We start from the raw sequence: 21,388 nt of genomic DNA, 5'->3' as shown, positions 1-21,388 counted from the left end.
GCTTTTTTTTCTCAAATACAACTTTCATCCTGAAACTGGATGACCCTTTTCTTAAAAATGTATGACTTTTTCTTTCTTGAATATACCACTCGTGTGTGTGTATAGAGAGAGAGAAAGAGAGAGAGAGAGAGAGAGAGAGAGAGAGAGAAAGAAAGAAAGATCCCAGACCAGCCTGTGTGGAGTTTGCATGTTCTCCCTGTGCGGGTTTTCTTCGGGCACTCCGGTTTCCTCCCACATTCCCAAAAAGATGCAACATTGATTGGACACCCTAAATTGTCCTTAGGTGTGATTGTGAATGTGATTGGCTGGCAACCAGTTCAGGGTGTACCCCGCCTGCTGCCCATTGACAGCTCAGAGTGGATCCAGCACTCCCAGTGACCCTTGTGAGGATAAGCGGTTAAGAAAATAGATAGATGGAGATATATATATATATAGAGAGAGAGAGAGAGAGAGAGATTTTAAATATCCACACTTTCATTCATCCCAGCGATTCGTTTCTGACCTTCCGTAACTTTCCAGTCGACTTGACGTCGTATAACGTTGTGGTGTACAGTGACTGCAGCAAAGACAAGCGCGCACTCGCCAGTCGACTCGACGAGCAACGTCGGACCCGTTTCGGAAGACGTCGTCAAGCCCGCGTACTTCGTCGCTTCACCTATCGCGGACGGCAACAAAGCGTTCAGCGGAAGCTTTGACAACCTGGACATTCCTTACATTGACGAAGAGGTGGAGGAAGAGAGAAAGGCGACGGCCAGTTAACGGCAACCTCGTCGCCGAGTGCGCTTTTTGCCTTCTAGAATTTTCCGATACCCGGCACTGCGATGGAAATATTAATAGATGATTCCACATACTTCCCCAAAATCTGTCACATTTGGGATGGACAACCTACAGCCCCGCCAGCACATTTGAGGCGGCCACACGTGCCATTCGGAACACAATTCATGCGTCAAAAGACATTTGCTGCAGTAATGGATAATGAACATTTGCATCGTATTATTTTCCCAACAAATTTCGCATGTCCTCAGAAGACTTCCCGACCCTTTTTGAGCGTGACGCCACTGCCGTTTTATTGTACATTCCACGTTTTATCAAGATACTAATTATGACCAAGTATGAGCTACGATTATACGAACAAAAAAATCTTTGTAACTGTACAAAAGTTCATATTGTACATTGTATTTCCATCTGATTTTTTTTCCCCCCTTTGACTGATACAATTTACCTATTGTTGCTTTTCAGACTGATATTTTCTTGTTTCAATTTTTCTTCCACATGTGCACGCTTGCCTATTTTCTATAAATAGCATCCATGGCAAGCTAATTACTTTTGATCTGATTATTGTAATAAACTGGCCACTTGCATCGTACTAGAGGACCATATTTTCCGCACTATAAAGCGCACCTTCAATGACGGGCTTATTTTAAAACTTTGTTCACCACATTATAAGGCGCATAGAATAGACAGTACAGTTAGAGGCTGGGGTTACGTTATGTAGCCATTAGATGGGCTGCGCTAAAGGCTCAATGTTGATCCATATATAAGCCGCACCTGATTATAAGGCGCACTGTCGCTTTTGAGAAAATTAAAGGCTCTTAGATGCGCCTTACAGTGCAGAAAATACGGTAGTTAAAATGAACATTAACACTTAATTGACATACCTAAAAAGCAATTTATCACTAAATGATTCAAATTTCTCTTGTGAAAACCCATCAATGGTACACAGGTTAAGATAAAACTATCAGAAATCCTATCCCAAAAATTACAGATTTGAAAAAACAGGCGAAACACATATGTTAGGACAGGACAACGGTAAATCCTGTAAAGGTTGCAGCTGTTTGAGCATTGTAAATCTAAACGTTTGCACAGATTAAAATAAATCATGTCAAGGTTGCAAGTGTTTAGATAAGACAACTGTCAACTCTATAAAAGTTGCAGACAAAATTTGCTCTGTATTGTTGACCCCAAGTATTTGAAGTCATCCACCCTCGCCATCGCTTCTCCGTGGAGCTTCACTCCTCCTCCTCCCCTCACATTCACGCACATATATTCCGTTTTACTTCGGCTAATCGTCATTCCTTTCCAGTGCGAGCCTCCATTTTTCTAATTGTTCCTCTCCCTCCTCCCCTGCTTTCACTGCAGATCACAATAACATCGTAGTCCAAGCGGATTCCAGTCTAACCTAATCTGTCAGCCTATCTATTACTACCGCAAACAAGAAGGGGGCTCATTGCGGATCCCTGAGGCAGTCCCACCTGTTTGGTGCCGTATTAGAAGGTTCATTTGTTCAGCCTTGGCCCGCGGCTTTGTTCGATTTAAAATTTTGGCCCTCTGTGAAATTGAGTTTGACACCCCTGCCGTAGAAGCTTCACAAGCGGACATAAATCGCATAAAAACGTATGCACGTTAAAATAATACTATGCCATGCAATTTGGGATAGGTCAAAATAAGGCTAATGTAAATCCCATAAAAATTACATGGGTTACATGACACTACTGTCAACATCTGTTTCTGCAACAATCTTTAGTGGACGGGCCCAATGACGATGTGTCTCAAAAAGATCTGCTGCTTTACGTGTAAAAAGTAAAAGAAATAAATCGGGCTCAGGCTCTTTTCTTTGGAACAGATTTATCAGACTTGTAAATTATAATTTAAACCAGGGGTCTCCAATTTAACTTGGGGCCCCTGGGGGTGGTGTCTACCTGAGGCTGGGCCACAGCCTCAGTGCACATGGATTTATGTGGAATTAAAAGTAGATATTAAAAACAATCGTATCTTCTCAAACTTCTTTTTTAAAACACAAAATAAGATGAAGGACGCTGGTGTTTACAACTCGTGTGTCTCCTTGGCAACGCTGTTGCAACTTTCTCATTCAAAATTGTTTCCCTGCTTGCATCAAGCTCAGTCGATGTCACACGCCAGCGAGCCATCTACCCCACTGCGATTGGTCCGCTCCGCACACAACACTGCAAAAGTGCCATCCATATAAAACTCAAGGGCCGCACGACCAATATACTGTCATGTTAAGGTGGGGGCCGCAAATTGCTCGCGGGCCGCATGTTTGAGACCACTGATTAAAACCATTATGATCAGGTTATGCTAAAAAAAAAAAAAAAAAAAAAAATGGACAATCTTTTGATATTCACTTCGAAGAAAATGGGAGGTAGGAACAAAGTGTCATGTATTTGTCGAATTTATCTTGGCGTCTAACGACACATGCGGAGTTTCCGAATGTTCCGGAGGGTAAAAGAGCAACCACGGAGTTCATTTCCGGACGTACCCGTGATGGTCCGCTTCACTCGTAACCGACTGATTTCTTTTCGGCCAATGATGCGCCGATTTGCCGGGCCGACCAATCGCTGGGCCTGGACTGCTCGGACAAGGGGCGGGGCAATCGTTTGTCTCCGGAAGAGTGCCGGAAGCGAGGTGGTGTCGCTGTGGTGGAGAATGAGGACTCGCCGTCCAAGTTAGCTCGCCGCTATCTTGCCTTCGACTGGGTGTAATGAGCTTAGCCGTCGACATCGGCGGATCGTTCCACTCGTTTTGTTATTGAGGCGCCATGACGATAAGCCGCTGACCGCCGAGGATGGGCACAAGCGAACAATGACGGGGGAGAAAAAGAAGAAGAAGCGGCTCAACCGCAGCATTCTTCTGGCCAAGAAAATTATCATAAAAGATGGAGGAAGTGTGAGTTAAATATTTATTTTTTTCCGGAAATGGATTTCACTTGCAAAAAAAAAAAAAAAAAAAAAATGTTATACTGTATTTTCAAAGTAACAGTAACCCTTCTGTGTTCAACCGCGTTTGTTATAGTTTTTTAAAGTGGGCTAATATTTACCGTTAGCCCGGCGCTGTGGAAACACGGCCAGGCGGCTAACCGTTAAGCTGACGGGCCTAGCGATGTATGTTTGCCGTTGGTTTTACACGTCAACTCGGCTACTGTTGGGGCTTTCCCCTCCTCTAAACTGAAGTAAAACTTCCGCACAGACGAGCAAGCCCTGCTTGTTGTTGTTGTTTTCTCTCTAAACGATCAACCGCCCTCCCTGGCGGATGTTTCGCTCACCAAATTTAGTCCACCCGCGAAAGTGATGGGAGATGCTAAGCTAATTGGTTACACGTTAGCACCCCAGAGCATACGTCAAGTTTCGAGACACGTCGTGGCCGACGTATATCCACAACTCGGGGGACAATCTTGAAACTTTGAACTCGCTCACCATTTATGACCGACGAGAAAACGACAAGACGGAGATCGCGGTCTGTCGTTGTCTGTTAGCTAAGTTAGCACGCTCGCTGTCAAAACATTAGTGGAGTTATGGCTAAAGTTCCTACCAAGAGACGAGGAAACTCTTCCAAAAATGTCCCCTTAAGTGTGCTTTGAGTCTTTACGAATAAATGTTTTACAGCAGTGGTTCTCACCCGTTGTCCCACGACAACCACAGCGACCCACTTTTACGCAAGTTTTAAACAGTAAAGAAAAAAAAACTATCGCTTGAAAATTGCCTTTGAAACTTATACTTCATGTTTTTAAACACGAAATCAAAATCTTACATGCTCAAAAAGGCTTTGAAACCGAGGAGGACCATGACAATTGAAAGTAGTCAAATTTATCCATCGATCCATCAGTTTTCATTGCTGCTTATCCTCACAAGGGTTGCAGGGAGTGCTGGAGCCTATCCCGGCTGTCAACGGGCAGGAGGCGGGTACGCCCTGAACTGGTTGTCAGCCAATCGCAGGGCATTTTAGAGTGTCCAATTAATGTTGCATGTTTTTGGGATGTGGGAGGAAACCGGAGTGCCCGTAGAAAACCCACGCAGGCGGGGGGAGAACATGCAAACTCCACACAGGTGGGGCTGGGATCGAACCCTGGGTTCTCAGAACTGTGAGGCCAACGCTTCACCAGCTGAGCCACTGTGCCGCCCCAGTGAAATTTAATTTCATACAATATGGCTGCAAAATGTCTTTAGCTTTGTGACTTTGTTGGTTTAAAGTGAGTGTAACATAAATAATTTGTGATATTTTGAAGAAATAAAGTACAACCACACCAGTTTAACATTGAATAACAGTACAAGTTGCATTGTTTGTTTCAGTAGACTTGCAGTAATACCCTCTTGTGGGAGAGTAGAGAGTTACCGATGCACTTGTGTACCATTTATTGAACAGCAGCACGCACAAACATGCTTGCCCAAGATCTGCGTTTGGCCACAGCTCATTTCCAGTCACTCACACTCTACTTAAATATATTTGCAGTGTTTTAATAAGTTAGTGTGTTTCACATGTTTGGTAGGGTGATTATTAGCAATACTATAAATACACCAATGGCACTTATGTAAGCAGCTGTTTCGATGCCGCCAGAAGTTGCTTTTGCACCGCCGCTTGTTTTCTCTTGAGCTTCTGTGGTGCAGTAAATCCGTGAAATGTCACAGGTTATAGTCGGGCTGCTGTAAATCTCATGCAAGTAGCAAAGGTAAAGATTGCACAGGTAGTATAATTGACGCATTATTGTTTTGTGGATTAATGTATGAACAGATCTGGGTGTTTACGAAGACATCTGGACTGTCAGGACGTTCTGGTGTGCAGAGTACAACGGAAATGCTGTGGCTCCACTCCAGCGAGGCCCTCGCTTCCAATAATGCCGATTGTCCCGGCTACGCAGGCTTCCATTATAACCCGCACACGAGTGAATAGCAAAGCAGCCCATTATTATTTAATGTGGATGCTGCAACATCCATTGACGGGAGGCTGACACGCATTGTGAGTGTGGATGGAGGCGTTATTTACGTGAGCGACAAGCGCACAGGCCGGTTCAATAGCCGCTAGTGTCTTGAGTGTGGAGGTAATATATTTAACAGTCTATTCGATATATAGTTCCTTAATTATCGTCCATCCATCCATTTTCTTAGCAGTTCATCCTCACGAGGGTCGCGGGGAATGCTTGAGCTTATTCCAGCTGTCAATGGGCAGGAGGCGGGGTACACCCTGAACTGGTTGCCAGCCAATCACAGGGCACAGAGAGACAAACAGCCGCACTCACAATCACACCTCTGGACAATTTAGAGTGTCCCATTAATGTTGCATGTTTTTGGGATGTGGGAAGGAAACCGGAGTGCCCTGGAGGAAACCCACACAGGCACGGGGAGAACATGCAAACTCCACACAAGTGGGGCCGGGATTGAACCCGGGACCTCAGAACTGTGAGGCCAACGCTTTACTAGCTGATCCACCGGGTTGCCCCTTAATTATCATTTTAATAAAATTAAGAAGTGAGCATTGATTATAGATTAATAATAGATAAAATCATTGTATTAACCAGGGGCGTGGGGTGATAGAATACAAAAACATGATATGCTTATTATTATTATTATTATTACTTTTGGGTCATAGCTCATTAAGTTAGCAATTGATTTACTGTGAATGTTTTTAGATGTGTAACATTTCTATTTTTTTTTTTTTTATGAATTCTTTTTTATTAGGCTCATGAATTCCTTTCAGCCAACCGCTGTGAAATTAGGCTACAATGAAGTGAATTTGCTAAGTGTTGTTTTTTTCCCTCTGTCCTTTCCACGTATCCACGCAGCCTCAGGGAATCGGCGAGCCCAGTGTTTACCACGCCGTGGTGGTCATCTTCCTGGAGTTTTTTGCGTGGGGTCTGCTCACCACCCCCATGCTCACGGTAAGGCCACCGCTGGGCTTCGTGGTAGCTGTCTTTTCTCATTTTTTTTTTTCCAAATTCCAAATTGAAGAAAGTACAAACTAAACACAGGAAGGCCATCCAGTAACAAAATATCTTCTGACGATGACGATGCTGTCTCCCTAATCCTAAAGCGGGCACATCATGACGAACATCCAATTAGTTGTAGTTATTTGCCGGGTATAAAGAAGTAAGGAATGAATAGAATGCAGTAAAACGACGTCTTCTGACAAGCAAGCAAAGTGTTGTCACTCTTATACTAATCAAGTCACCTTGTAACCACAAACATAATTGTTGACGATTACTGTAGCTCAGTGGTTAGAGCACTGGTTTGATAAACCAGGGGTTGTGGGTTCGTATCCCACTGGGGCCTCCACTCCCTGAGAAGGGTTGCGTCAGGAAGGGCATCCGGCGTAAAAATTGTGCCAAACATATGTGCGTTCATCTGAGATGACACGCTGTGGCGACCCCGAAAGGGACAAGCCGAAAGAAACTTACTTTTACTGTTGTTCGGGGTTAGTGCCTCCTGCTATTACCTTCTCACCTCCCCTCGAAAAAACTGTATGTATGTAATTGAGACCGCGAGCCAATCACAAGGCGCGCGCAGCCGGCAAGTGGGCCTTTTTTGTGTCTTTCGCATCCATCTCCAACAACAACCTTCACTCGGGGGCGATGAGGGCTTCTTTCCAATATTTACTGAGAACACAATCGACATCCTGTTGTTGCGGGCTCAGACTTGTTTTAATTTGTATCTATTTTTTTCAAATTTATGTCTATTATTTGTTTCCCTTTTTTTTTTTAGTTAATTTTCAATATTTCCTTTTTCATATGACTTGTTTTACTCATTTTGTTGCTGTTTTGCTCTTTTTCTATTTCGCTCAAGCCAGATTAATGCGTGTAAAGTTCATTAAATTTTATAAACGGTGTATGATTTTCTTAATTTAGTCATGTAATTTATCTATACAGTATTTTAATTTCTTTTTTATTAATTTGTGCCATATCAACATAGTTTGTTACATTTTTCTTCAGTTGCACGAAATAATTAATTGACGATCAATTATCTGATTAATTGCATCCTATTTGGATAATTGATAAACCGTTTAGAGTTCGAGTTTAACTCAAATTTGTCTATCTTCATAATTTCGGCCTCTCAGTAGTAGATATTTTCATACTTCTGAAGTCCTCTTCGAAAGCAGAATGATTATCTCATTGTTTGATTAAAAACACAAATAAGACATTTGGAATCATCCGCTTTCACTTTGGAAAATAATGAGGAAACATTTTGCCGATTTTATGAGATGTTGCAAATCATACCAGTAACTCAATTTGTTTGTATTGTATGCGCTGTCAATTTGATGTCTTTTTTTGGGCCATACCTTTTTCCTTGCCGGGTTAGTCATGGTTTACTTTCATTCAATTTATAGAATGTATTTACCTGTTTTGTTTTGGTTTTTGTACCATTTTTTTTTATAAACTTTTAATAGCTTAGATTTAATTTTCATTTTTAATGTTACTTTTATTTACACCTTAAACCAGGATTGTCATACATATTTATTTTATTTAAGTCATTTCATTTTATGTATTTATTTTAATTTAGTCATTACTGTCATGTATTTTTCAGATTTAAACTCATACTATTTATCATTTATATTGTAAGTTATTTAATATTTTCATTTCACTGTTGTTTTCTTCCTAACGTATTTTAATTATTCTAGCCTTTATGTTACACACTTATTTGGATTCCCACAGCACTTGTGTGCCTTAAAGCCACAAGATAACGCAACAGCAGTGCAGCAAACTACGCAGCACACGTAACAACGTGTGGACTCTAAACTGTGCGACCATTGATTTGAACTCCACTTAACCCTCCACCTTTCCTATTTGTGTCTTTATTTTATTTGTTCCCTACTTCAATCTTGCGTTCACGTTGCGTTTTCTGATTATTGTTTTGCAGGTATTGCACCAGACATTCCCCCGCCACACATTCCTGATGAATGGCCTCATCCATGGCGTCAAGGTAAGCAACGTGTGCACGAAAGAACAAAGGATTCTACCAATATTTTGAGATCAGAAATAAACGCGATGAAAATTTTACATCGCCCGTTATCAAAGCAAGGCTGTTATCGGCAATTTGCTACATGAAAGGTGTCGGGGATTTGCTTCAGAGGGGCTCGAGTCAAAACTTTAGGGACACTTGTGCAGTCTGAAATGCAAAAATATCCCCCCAAAATACTCAAATATTACAGAAAGATTAGATGGAAAAATACACATCTTCAAATTATTAAGTCAAATGTTAGAAAAAAATGCACAAATGCTAGAAACATTTATAAAACCTATATTTTTTACAAGTACTTCCCAAAATATGAGATGAATATACAATTTATCATGTCTTATCAGTTGACTTATCCGTCTCTGCTTGTCCACAGGGTCTGTTGTCATTTCTCAGCGCGCCGCTCATCGGGGCCTTGTCGGACGTTTGGGGTCGTAAGTCCTTCCTGCTGCTCACTGTCTTCTTCACATGCGCCCCCATCCCGCTGATGAAGATCAGCCCTTGGTAAGTGAGTGGGTTCATAAGGATGACAGGTGACGCCGGACCACCCAATGTCAATCTCGCTCTGACCCGGCTTTTTCCTTCAGGTGGTACTTTGCCGTCATTTCCATGTCAGGCGTCTTCGCCGTCACCTTCTCTGTCATCTTTGCGTATGTGGCCGACATCACGCAGGAACACGAGAGGAGCACGGCGTACGGCTTGGTAAGGAAATCCAGTGAGATCTGATTCAAATATTCTTCCTTTTCAAAGATATATTTTTGAGACGACAACCCGCTGCTTTTCTCAGGCGTATTTAATGATTTATTTGTGGGTGGTGTCACTAAGGTTTCATTCTAGCAAGTTTTTGTTGTATTTTTAAACTCATAGCCTCTAGCGACAAAAAAAATGAAATTTTAATCGAAACGTTCAATCTGCCGCAGGGTTCGCAAAAAAAAAAAAAAAAAAAAGTACCGGCTTGTTGTCCGGAAAAAATGGTATATCTTTGTTCACCTATCTATACTAGCGACCTATAGAGACAGGCAAAACCATTACCGTAATTTCCGACCTATAAGCTGTGACATTTTTTTCACACGCTTTCAACTCTGCAGTTTATGCGGCGATGCGACTAATTTGTGCATTTTTTCTGACTGCCGAGAGGGAGCACTCGTGCGGAAAAGGTAAAAGTGAGACCGAATATATGTGCCGAGGAAGTGACTTTTTACCGGTCCGGCCCTGTTAGCGCTGCACTAGCGTGTTACTGCCGTGTCTTGGTGATTTTTACCGGTATGTTATTTTTTTTCAACCGGCCCGCTTAGCGCGGCTCTAGCGTTAACTCTGATATTTACGTAGTGGTATTTACCGGTAAGTTTTATTTTTACTGACAATGTTAGCACTAGCGGTTAAACGTTCTGTGTACCGTCTTTCTTTGCAAATACCTCATGTTTCAATGTGGGCACTTGTGGGTTTTACACGGCTGCAGCGTATGTATGTACCAAATGGTATTTACTTTACAAATGTACTGGGTGAGGCTTATAACCAGGTGCGCTCTGTAGGACGGGTATTACGGTAAATGCTCTTCCATAAAATGGCAGAAGTAAAAACAATCCTTTTTGGGATTCATAAGATGGGACAAGTCATGACTTCGTGCAAGTATATTATCTTTGTGTTGACTCAAATGTTGAAAACAGGCCCAGATTTTTAGACTTGGAAGTACATTTAGCTGTCATGATTATTGTGGTATTCACAGTTCTTGTGACATTGCTAGTTTGGACCCTGAGGTTTTTTGTTACGTAAAATGTGTGCCTGGGGTTAATAAATGTTGCAAAACATTGGTATAATAGACTTGTATAAGGTAGAAATGACAACGCTAAGGTGTATGCTTGGTGTTCGATTGGCCACTCATTATGGGTGGAAGAAAACTTAATGATTTGGCTTGAACCCAAGCAAGTAAACAAACAGGTTTGCACAACCACTATGAAAAGCAAGGCACAAAAATATCACTCCACCTAACAACTTTTTTTCTTTTTTGTGTTTGCGCCACACTCTTTTCCCTCAGGTGTCAGCCACATTCGCCGCGAGCCTGGTCACCAGCCCGGCCATCGGCGCCTACCTGTCGGTGGCCTACGGGGACACCCTGGTGGTGATCCTGGCCACGGCCATTGCGCTGCTGGACATCTGCTTCATCCTGGTAGCCGTGCCCGAGTCGCTTCCGGAGAAAATGCGCCCGGCGTCGTGGGGCGCGCCCATCTCATGGGAACAGGCCGATCCTTTCGCCGTGAGTCACAATTTTTAACACAAATAAATATAAAAAAGCAAAACAACGACGTACATGTTGTTCAAAATAAATTAAGGACAGCTTTGGCGTGGTTAGTTGTGTAATTTAATATGGGTTAACGTTGAGAGATGAGCGATTAAAGGATAAATGAATTTCTGGTGCACATTTCTCAGTGCACATAATTCTGCCCCAACCCCCCCACCCCTCCCAAAAAATGTTAACTAAAAATGCAATATTTTTACATGGCCAATTTTAATTTTATGAATAAAATATTAAGTTTTGTGAATGTCGCTTGGGCAGATTTTATTATACAATTAAAAAAAAAAAAATAAAGGACCAATTTCATTTTAAAATCATAAATATTGACAATTATTACAATTAAAAAAAACATTATTTTTTGGGTTATGTTTTTCCCTATTACAGTATATTTTTCCTGTTATAATCTTGTTCCATGATAAAAAAAATTTATTTATTCATTGTGGCGGCGTGGTGGATCAGCTGGTAAAACGTTAGCCTCACAGTTCTAAGGTCCCGGCTTCGATCCCAGCGCCACCTGTGTGGAGTTTGCACGTTTTCACAGTGCCTGCGTGGGTTTTCTCCGGGCACTCCGGTTTCCTCCCACATCCCAAAAACATGCAACATTAATTGGACAGTCTAAATTGCAGCAGGGTGTGATTGTGAGTGCGGCTGTTTGTCTCCATGTGCCCTGCGATTGGCTGGCAACCAGTTCAGGGTGTCCCCCGCCTCCTGCCTGTTGACAGCTGGGATTGGCTCCAGCACTCCCCGCGACCCTTGTGAGGATAAGCGGCTAAGAAAATTGATGGATTAAAATTGACTTTTTTTTAATTGTCCAATAAATGGACCATTATTTAAAACATTTTTATATAATCTTTCCTTTGTGAACATTTTATACTTGAAAATAAAACACTTTCACAATCTTAATACCATATTCCGTGAGCAAATTTAATTGAAATAATCTCACAAAATTGTTCACAAAATGAGAAACGGCCCAATTTTGTGACTGTTTTTTTTAAGTTTAGAAAATGTTACTTTCGTCAAATTTCATTTAAAAAAAAAAAAAAAATCTCCCCCCCCCAAAAAAAAAAAAAATTACAACTGTTGCATTCACTTTTTTATATTACCAGCAACAAAAAATAATCTTGTAGGAACTTTTATTCAAGAACATAAAAAAAAAAAATTGTGTACAACAAATATTATCTTGTATACGATGGCTAAAAAGTGCGTTGATAAATTTATACTGATGCGGAGTTTTTGCTGCAAATGTGCGAACGCTGGAGTCATTGTTGCCGTTATCGCCTTTCAGTCTCTACGCAAAGTGGGCCAGGACTCGACGGTGCTGCTCATCTGCATCACAGTGTTTCTCTCCTACCTCCCCGAGGCGGGCCAGTACTCAAGCTTCTTCCTCTATCTCAGACAGGTAACTCGTCCGCAACACCCAATTGAGATCATCATTGGGCGTAGATACTTGGGTGACACTTGTGAAGGCAAATGTAGTACAGAAGAGCTGAGGACACGTTGTCTTTCAAACCAGCAAACCCACGTTACATAAACGGAATTAAATCATTACACTCCCATTTTGGGATTCAGTAATAAATATTTCTAATTTTACTTTAAATAAAAGTAATTCATTGAAGGCTCAGCTGAAGAAAAATCCCACAATTAATTAAAGTGTCAATTTACGCAAGCCGATCCTTCCACCTACTTTTGAGGTTCCAGCATCTTTGTCCACGTCAGTTTATGCAAATAGCGTTCCATAAACTGGTTGAACCAGCCTGAAGTGCGCTCACACACGTGCCCGAAGGCTTTCGCGTGTCCTCTAAGTTTGACAAATGCCAGTGTTTGTGGCCCAAATATACGAGTTGACAAGCTAATGTTGCGGCTGGTGATGTTGTCGTAGCTGTTATTGATGAAGTCAACAAACAAGGTTGACACAACACCCTCTGACTTTTTTTTTTAATCCAAACACTCATCAGGTCATCCGCTTCTCATCGGAGACTGTGGCCGCCTTCATCGCCGTAGTGGGGATCCTCTCCATATTAGCTCAGGTCGGCAGTAATCAGTAGTCTTATTAGTTTGAGTCAGGTCACGTGTGTTCCCCTGGCTGACCTTTGTGTGTTTGTCAAGTAGACTGTGGTGCTGGGCATCCTGATGCGCTCCATCGGGAACAAGAACACCATCCTGCTGGGCCTCGGCTTTCAGATCCTGCAGCTGGCCTGGTATGGCTTCGGCTCGCAGCCCTGGTAAGTGAACGTCAACAGGCCCTCCCTGTTTTCTTGTGTGCGCTGTACCATCCATCATAAGGGGTGAGGAACCGTGACCTACTGCGCATATAGAAAATTTGAGTGGTTGATGCCACCCCAAAAAAAGTTTCAAATTGCCTACGAATACCACAAGTTGGCGACCTAGCACTACTTTTCGATTACGTGCGCCGTTGGCCTGTCTTCTCCTCGCTTCAACGTTGTTCTTTGGTACCAAGATGCATTGAAGCAAAGCAAATGTTTATATATACAGACGTGATATTTCCGTTTATAGGTGGTAATCCGTCCTTTTAAATTGTGTTGATTAAAAAAAAAAAAAAAAAAAAAAAACTTTATAAACTTCAGTTTTTCTCTAATATTCTGACCGTACCCCATGCCAGAATCCACCCTCGTTCAAATTCCGGTTCGACTTTTGCGAGCAAGGTAGAAGATTAGATACACGTCTGTTGATTGGTCGAATGTGTTCCTCCTGACCAATGAAAACGCTCATTGTATACGAGGCAGATCACGGGGCCGTTTTCAAGTGATCGTGATGACGGTGCTCAAGAGGAAGGACGCCTCTCGAGTGAAAGAAATTGATAGATATGTAAAAAAATAAGGTCCGATGGGATTGGACGGAACAAGCAATTGTCGATGCCGTTGGAAAGAAGGAAGTTACCACTCTGTTAAGCGACTACATTCGCAAAATCTATCTTCTTTACTGATAACGACACATGATGTTAAGAATTAATAAAACTAATGCGTTTCAATCATTCATCAAAACAAGAATTTAAAACATTTTTGAATTGATACGATACACACGCAATGAAAGCACGCTTGCATGCCATGATGCAAATCTGAATTCAATTTCGTAGTTTACTCGGTTGAATTTGTATTTGAATGTCATTTTTTTTGGGGTAAAGGTTTGTCCCTAAATAGTGAACAATCATATTGTGTACATTTTGAAAACAGAATAAAATGTATTTGTAGGTGTACTAGATATATTTCCTTCATAATATAATTCTTAAAACTTGCACGTTAAAATTGGTGATCATCTTTTGATCACGCTTGCAGCCCCCAGACCCCCTGATTATTTTTCAGTCGCTTTTCATTCAGTCAAATCACGTCTGTGTATAATTAATTTCGTACGTAACATAACTCGGTGTGCTTTACATGATTCAAAGCACGTAAAAAAATTGTAACATTTAAAAGTATTGTTTCAAAGTAACTTTGCTGTTGTTGTTATAATGTCGGCTATTGCCACCAGGGGGAGGCATTGTATAAATCATCTATCCATCAGCCATCGCTTCTGAGTTGCTTATCCACACAAGCGTCGCAGGAGTGCTTAGAGCCTAGCCCAGCTAACTTCAGACAGCAGGCGGGGTCCACCTTGAACTGGTTTCCAGCCAATCACACGCCGCATAGAAACAAACAATCACACTTAAGGGCAATTTCGAGTCCCCCATTAATGCATGTTTTGATTGTGTGGGAGGAAACCGGAGCGCCCAGGGAAACCCCAACATTGAGTACATCAACAAATGCAATTCTTACATTAACCTGACCACAGTAATTGCTCACCTGGGTGCATTTCTGATCCTTATCTTGGAGCCACGTTAACTTGTTCATCCAGTCATTGGTCATAATATTTATGGAACTTATTGTAATTGCTGCTGTTTTGGATCGCAACAGTTATATCAATAACTCTGTGGACAGATGTAGCCGCAATTGTGCCGAAAGTATCTAATAAAGTGTCTTATTAGCTGTCATGTCATGTCGCAATCCTCTTGTGTTTCAGGATGATGTGGGCCGCTGGCGCCGTCGCAGCCATGTCAAGCATCACGTTCCCCGCTATCAGCGCTATTGTGTCTCGGAACGCCGACCCAGACCAACAAGGTGAGTCAACACAACTGAAGTCGTTCACAGGATACAGCAATTGGTGACGCTCCCCACCCCGTCTGTTTGTTTACCATTGTTTTCACCCCCGCAGGCGTGGTCCAGGGCATGATCACGGGCATCCGGGGCCTGTGCAACGGCCTGGGCCCGGCGCTCTACGGCTTCGTCTTCTACCTTTTCCACGTGGAGCTGACCGACGCGGACGTCTCGGAGAAAGGCGGAAAGCCCAACATGGCCAACCCAACGGATGAGGTGGGTACGAGCAGGGAATAGAAATAACAGACTTGAAAGTAAAAGTTTCTTTCGGCTTGTCCCGTTAGGGATCGCCACTGCGTGACATCTCAGATGAACGCTCATATTTGTCTAGCGCGGTTTTTTACGCCGGATCCCTTCGTGACGCAACCCCTCTCGGGGAGTGGAGGCCCCATTGAGATACGACCTCTTGACCCCTGGCTTACCAAACCAATCCTCTAACCACTGAGATATGGGGCCTCTTAATAACAGACTTTAAAGTACCCCTCAAAATAGCCAAAACAGTTTTGAGACTTTTTCATCTGTACAGTTTTGTGCCTTTGGTCCATAAAGGTAGGAAATAACTGCTCTGGTCAGATCATGTATTCAACGGGACATTAGCATTTTTACACACAACCATTAGCACTAGCTTGCAAGGCTCAGTAACATCTTGTCGCCCGCTCGTATGATACTTAAAGCACCGTAATTCCCGGCCTACAGAGCGCACCTGGTTACAAGCCTCACCGAGTACATTTGTAAAGGAAATACCATTTGGTACATACGTATGCCCAGATTGAAACACAAGGTATGTACAAAGAAAGACTGCACACAGAAAGAGTTTAACCGCTAAAGCTAGCGCTAATGCTAACAGGACCGATTAAAATAAAACTTACCAGTAAATATCACTGAGACACGACAGTAACATAGCAGCAACACGCTAGCACAGCGCTAACAGGGCCAGTAAAAGCCATTTCCTCGGCACACATATTCCACCGGTCTCATGCTTACCTTTTCCACTCAAGTCCCCCCTTGCGGCCGTTAGGAAAAAAAAAAATGCACAAATTAGCCGCATCACCGCATAAACCACAGAGTTGAAATCGTGTGGGGGAAAAAAGTCGCCTAACCAATTACGGTAATATAATTTCCAGGCGACAAGCCGCAAATTTTTTCCTGCGATGTGAACCGTGCGGCATATTTAACGATGTGGCAAGATTATATTTTTGTCGCGAGACTATAATTTTAAATGTAGAACAAGAATTTGTTGGAGCCCAACGGTTCAAAGACTTTCCGAGGCTTTTCAACTCCGATAAGGAAGATGTCGACTTTAGTGCGTCGAGTGAACCGCAGGAGGGGGAATAAAAACAATAACTAGCTAATCAAGATGTTTGACTCATATTTTTTCTTGAGACTTTTGTTTGCTTTCTCAATTTGGACACGGCTACCAAAACATTGTTGGTAAACAAGCCTTCGGCCCCACGTCGCCATCTCGTGGAGCTAATGTGCCTGTCGCCGTCCCTCCTTTCAGAGCGCCATCATCCCAGGGCCTCCCTTCCTCTTTGGCGCTTGCTCAGTGCTGCTCTCCCTGCTGGTGGCGCTGTTCATCCCCGAGCACACGGGGCCCGGCGCTCGCCCGGGCGCCTACAAGAAGCACAGCAACGGGGCTCAGAGCCACTCGCACAGTCCGCAGGGCAGCGGGGCCGAGGGGAAAGAACCTCTGCTGGACGACAGCAGCGTATAACCTCGAACCACATTTTGAACTTTTTGTGTGTGTGTGTGTGAGGGGTGGTGGTGGGGTTTCAATCTGTTACCTGTAACTCGTCACATGCTGCCAGTCGGGGAGGGGGGTGGGGTGGGGGACAAACTTTACCGGGGATCCGGGAACGCAAACCACTGTAGAAACCACTCGGATCAGCTTCAAGCTCTCTTCCTTCTTTTTCGTCATCACTGCTTACCAGGGTCGCAAACGGCTGGAAAATTCCCGGTGAACTTTCCGTGGGGTGTTTAGATGGGGAATTATGGAAGTGATAAGCATAAATTGCGTTTAGTTTTGTCAAAAGACATCAATGCCATAAAAGGGATATTCTATACAATTAACGAAAAAAAATGGATTTCAACAGGGCGGCACCACGGAGAAGCTGGTAAATTGTTGGCCTCACAGTTCCGAGGTCCCGGGCTCAATCCCGCACCCACCTGTGTGGAGTTTTCATGTTCTCCCCTTTCCTGCGTGGGTTTTCTCCATCCAGGTCACTCCGGTTTCCTCCCACATCCCGAAAAACACGCGACATTAATTGGACACTAAATTGCCCCTCGGTGTGATTGTGAATGTGATTGGTTGTTTGTCTTGATGTTCCCCGTGATTGGCTGGCGACCAGTTCATGGTGTACCCCGCCTCTTGCACGTCGACAGCTGGGATAGGCTCCAGCACTCTCCGCGACCCTCGTGAGGATAAGCGGCGAAGAAAGTGGATGGATATTTCAACAGATAACTTTTGAGTTATTGAATCAGCCAAATTTTCACAGAAGAGCAAAAAATGTGAACGTGGTCTTGTCCTCAAATCCATTCCAAATGTAACGAAATCCACACCAAGTACCAAAAGTCCCATTTGATAAAACATGAAAATGAAAACTCATCTTTCCAACTTTTTAAGCTTCGCCTTAAAGCGTTTCATGCCACGCGGTTTATTCAACATGACTTCGCTTTAGCCGGGATGCTCAAATATCATTTCCCCAACCATATTTACGATCCCTACTAAGTGGCGGCCATCATTGTGTGTCAATTTTTTATCAATTCCCCGTGGAAGGTTTTTGCAATTTCCCTCATTTTGCAGCCTTGCTGTTGCCATTCATTCTCATCACACGCACACGCCGACTGTACAATTTGTTGTTTTCTCCACTTTTTTTGTTTTTGTTTTTTTAAATTCCACAAACGTTGCCTTGAAGTGACTTCGGATAAATATAGTATATAGATTTCTATGGATATTACGTAACCTGTATGACGACCGCGGTCTGACAAGGCGCTGTAATCTGATCATATCGCTCCCATCGGAGCCCCCAAAACATGTTTTTGTTTTTGTTTTTTTTTACCCTCACTTCCTGCTTGCCATCTTTCATTTCCCTGATTTCTCACTTTTACCCCGTGTACCTGAATTTGCCCCACTTCCTCAATTCCACCCCCCAACTTCCTTGTCTTTTAATTTCGACTTCCTCCTCCTATGGCATCTCACATTCCCCCCCCCCCCCCATCTTGTTGCCTTTCATTTTGATCTCGCCCCACTTCATCCCTCCCGTCTCAATTTCGCACCTCAATTTCCAACTACGTCCTTCCTCGTCTCCATCACAGGTTATATTTTGTGCATATCGGCTCAATGCACATTAAAATTTTGTCTTATTGCTATATATATGGACATATACTGTAAACTCCTCCCCGGCCTGAAAAAAATGGACTGTGGACCTCTTTTTAGGCCCACAATTCCCAGATTGGGAACCGTCGCTCTCAAACTCGACTCAGTTAAGCGTGATGTCACTCAAATGTGTTAAAAAAAATGTGTCACAGGCTATTGTTGCTTCTTTTAAGTTATCATATTTCTTGCGGCGGCATTTTCTCTCCAGCTTCATTAACCTCTATTGTTTTTGTGTCAGTGTAAAAGTTTCAAGTGCATTTCAAAGTCACTCGCCAGCCATGTTTGACATTTGTGCCAATTTTATTTTTTGCTTTTTTGTTTTGTCTTAATTTGTTTGCTGCTGATGTAAGACTTTTTTTTAAATCTCTATAAATATGTATAGCCTTTTAAAAAAATGTTTTGTTTTTTTTTAGTAATGATTGAAAAAAATCAGACATCTATTTCCTTTCACATGACAAGCATTTCACTTTGGTTGGTGACATTTTTGTTTTAAACGCACATTATTCTTCTTCGGGTCCACGTTCTAAGATGAACTGTGCAGCGGGGGGAGGGGCATTCTATGGACCCCCAGTTTGTTGCAGCCCGCTATATAATATTTTTTTCACTTTTTTTAAGCATAACTAAAAGGGGATGTTAGAAGACGGTAATTTAGTTTTATTTATCATATACTGGACTAAAATGTATATTCGGCGCTACACAGTGTAAATTGTTCAGCCTGAGCAGACTGTATAAGTGACCTAAAAATTATTTTGGAATCCCCCCCCCCTCCCCCCTTTTTTTTTTTTCTTCTTTCTCAGTATGGGTGGTTCTGATTGCACATTTGAACGTACGACAAAGAAATGGAATATGAAAACTCACCCCCCCCCCCGCCCCTCCCTCTTTCTCTGTGTGCCTAAAATTAGCCAAGAAAACGAGTAATGGCGACATTTAAAGTCGAGGTGGTTATGATGTAAATATGGGAAACTAATGAAGCTATTTATTAAAGGTTTATTGTACAACTTGGGCGATTCTGTTTGACTTTGTTCTGGGTTTAAAGATGGTATTTTTTTTCTTTAATTTCCTTTTTATAAAAAAAATGATTGTTTCAAATAAAAGTTGCTTTATTTCAACAAATATACAGTGAAGAAAATAAGTATTTGAACACCCTGCTATATTGCGAGTTCTCCCACTTATCGTAGGTGCATGTCCACTCTGATAGAGATCATCTAAAAAGAAAAATCCAGAAATCACAATGTAGGATTTTTTTTAACGATTTATTTGTGTGATACAGCTGCAAATAAGTATTTGAACACCTGAGAAAACCAATGTTAATATTTGGTACAGTGGCTTTGTTTGCAATTACAGAGGTCAAACGTTTGCTGTATTTGTTCACCAGGTTTGCACACACTGCAGGAGGGATTTTGGCCCACTCCTCCACACAGATCTTCCCGAAATCAGACAGGTTTCGAGGCTGTTGCTGAGAAACACGGAGTTTCAGCTCCCTCCAAAGATTTAATATTGGGCTTAAGTCTGGACACTGGCTAGGCCACGCCAGAACCTTGATGTGCTTCTTACGGAGCCACTCCTTGGTTTTCCTGGCTGTGTGCTTCGGGTCATTGTGATGTCGAAAGACCCAGTCACGACCCATCTTCAATGCCCTGACTGAGGAAAAGAGGTTGTTCCCCAAAATCTCACAATACATGGCCGCGGTCGTCCTCTCCTTAATACAGTGCAGTCGTCCTGTCCCAAGTGCAGAAAAAAAAACCCCAAAGCATGATGTTACCACCCCCATGCTTCACAGTGGGGATGGTGTTCTTGGGATGGAACTCCTTGTTCGTCTTCCTCCAAACACGGTTAGTGGAATGATGACCAAAAAGTTCCATTTTGGTCTCATCTGACCACAAAACCTCCCATGACTTCTCTGTATCATCCAAATGGTGATTGGCAAATTTAAGACGGGTCTTGACATGTGCTGGTTTAAGCAGGGGAACATTCCGTGCCACGCTTGATATTAAACCATGACGTCTTAGTGTAGTACCAACTGTCACCTTGGAAACGGTGGTCCCAGCTCTTTTCAGGTCATTGACCAAGTCCTGTCGTGTAGTCCCGGGCTGATTCTTCACCTTTCTAAGGATCATTGAGACCCCACGAGGTGATATCTTCCACGGGGCTCCACTTCGATTGAGATTGACCGTCATGTTTCGCTTCTTGCTCCAACAGTGGACCTTTTTCCACCAAGCTGCATGGCAATTTCTCCGTAGCCCTTCCCAGCCGTGTGTGGTTGTACGATTTTGTCTCTGGTGTCTTTGGACAGTTCTTTGGTCTTGGCCATGTTACAAGTTCTCGTCTTACTGATTGTATGGGGTGGACAGGTGTCTTTATGCAGCTCAGGACCGCACACAGGTACATCTGATTCAGGGTGATTAGTGGAGGTGGACTTTTAAAGGCGGACTAACAGGTCTTTGAGGGTCTGAATACTAGCTGACAGACAGGTGTTCAAATACTTATTTGTGGCTGTATCACACGAATAAATTGTTAAAAAAAAATCATACATTGTAATTTTTGTTTTTTTTCTTTTTAGATTATCTCTCCAACAGTGGACATGTACCTACGATGAAAATTTCAGAGCCCTCCATGATTTGTAAGCGGGAGAACTTGCAATGTAGCAGGGTGTTCAAATACTTATTTTCTTCACTGTATACAGTATAGGCAAACCTGACTCAGTTACAGCAGTTCTGTTAGGAGGAATGGGCCAGGATTCTAGCAGAAATATTGAATATTTAACAAAATGAAATAATTTTGGTGATCCTGACTAACCTGAAACAGGAGAGGTTTAATCTGGTTTGACTTCAATCTG

The 21,388-nt window shown here is 42.6% G+C and overlaps 2 protein-coding genes across 5 annotated transcripts in view; both read left to right on the top strand.

Moving 5' to 3' along the window:
* myo9b (myosin IXb) overlaps nucleotides 1–2,701 on the top strand; it is a 34,511-nt gene extending 31,810 nt beyond the window's left edge. Inside the window, exon 42 of one of the 4 annotated variants that reach the window (XM_061838267.1) lies at nucleotides 554–2,701. In XM_061838267.1, the coding sequence (XP_061694251.1) occupies nucleotides 554–759 (206 nt within the window). In that variant the 3' untranslated portion in view covers nucleotides 760–2,701. The remainder of the gene's footprint in view (nucleotides 1–553) is intronic. The other 3 variants (XM_061838265.1, XM_061838269.1, XM_061838270.1) reach the window with 3 other exon arrangements.
* Nucleotides 2,702–3,328: 627 nt separating this feature from the next.
* mfsd14a2 (major facilitator superfamily domain containing 14A2) lies at nucleotides 3,329–19,550 on the top strand. The gene is made up of 12 exons (XM_061838271.1): nucleotides 3,329–3,684; nucleotides 6,572–6,667; nucleotides 8,640–8,702; nucleotides 9,112–9,239; nucleotides 9,323–9,437; nucleotides 10,771–10,989; nucleotides 12,314–12,427; nucleotides 12,984–13,055; nucleotides 13,138–13,250; nucleotides 15,043–15,140; nucleotides 15,235–15,392; nucleotides 16,678–19,550. Exons 1-12 carry the CDS (start codon nucleotides 3,601–3,603, stop codon nucleotides 16,888–16,890), a joined length of 1,473 nt encoding a protein of 490 aa, XP_061694255.1. The 5' UTR covers nucleotides 3,329–3,600; the 3' UTR covers nucleotides 16,891–19,550.
* The last annotated feature ends 1,838 nt before the right edge of the window (nucleotides 19,551–21,388 follow it).

This window comes from Syngnathoides biaculeatus, chromosome 13 (genome assembly GCF_019802595.1).
Source record: "Syngnathoides biaculeatus isolate LvHL_M chromosome 13, ASM1980259v1, whole genome shotgun sequence".
NCBI classification, from domain to species: Eukaryota; Metazoa; Chordata; class Actinopteri; order Syngnathiformes; family Syngnathidae; genus Syngnathoides; species Syngnathoides biaculeatus.
Note: the sequence above shows the minus strand (reverse complement) of the source record. Positions and strands in the feature narration are given on the sequence as shown.

What these genes read in the sequence shown, in the direction of transcription:
- mfsd14a2 (XM_061838271.1), top strand. Translation starts at nt 3,601, where the DNA reads ATGACGGGGGAGAAAAAGAAGAAGAAGCGGCTCAACCGCAGCATTCTT. An exon ending in TCACCACCCCCATGCTCACG is followed by an intron (nt 6,668 to 8,639) that starts GTAAGGCCACCG and finishes ATTGTTTTGCAG; the next exon opens with GTATTGCACCAGACATTCCC. An exon ending in TCTTCCTCTATCTCAGACAG is followed by an intron (nt 12,428 to 12,983) that starts GTAACTCGTCCG and finishes AACACTCATCAG; the next exon opens with GTCATCCGCTTCTCATCGGA.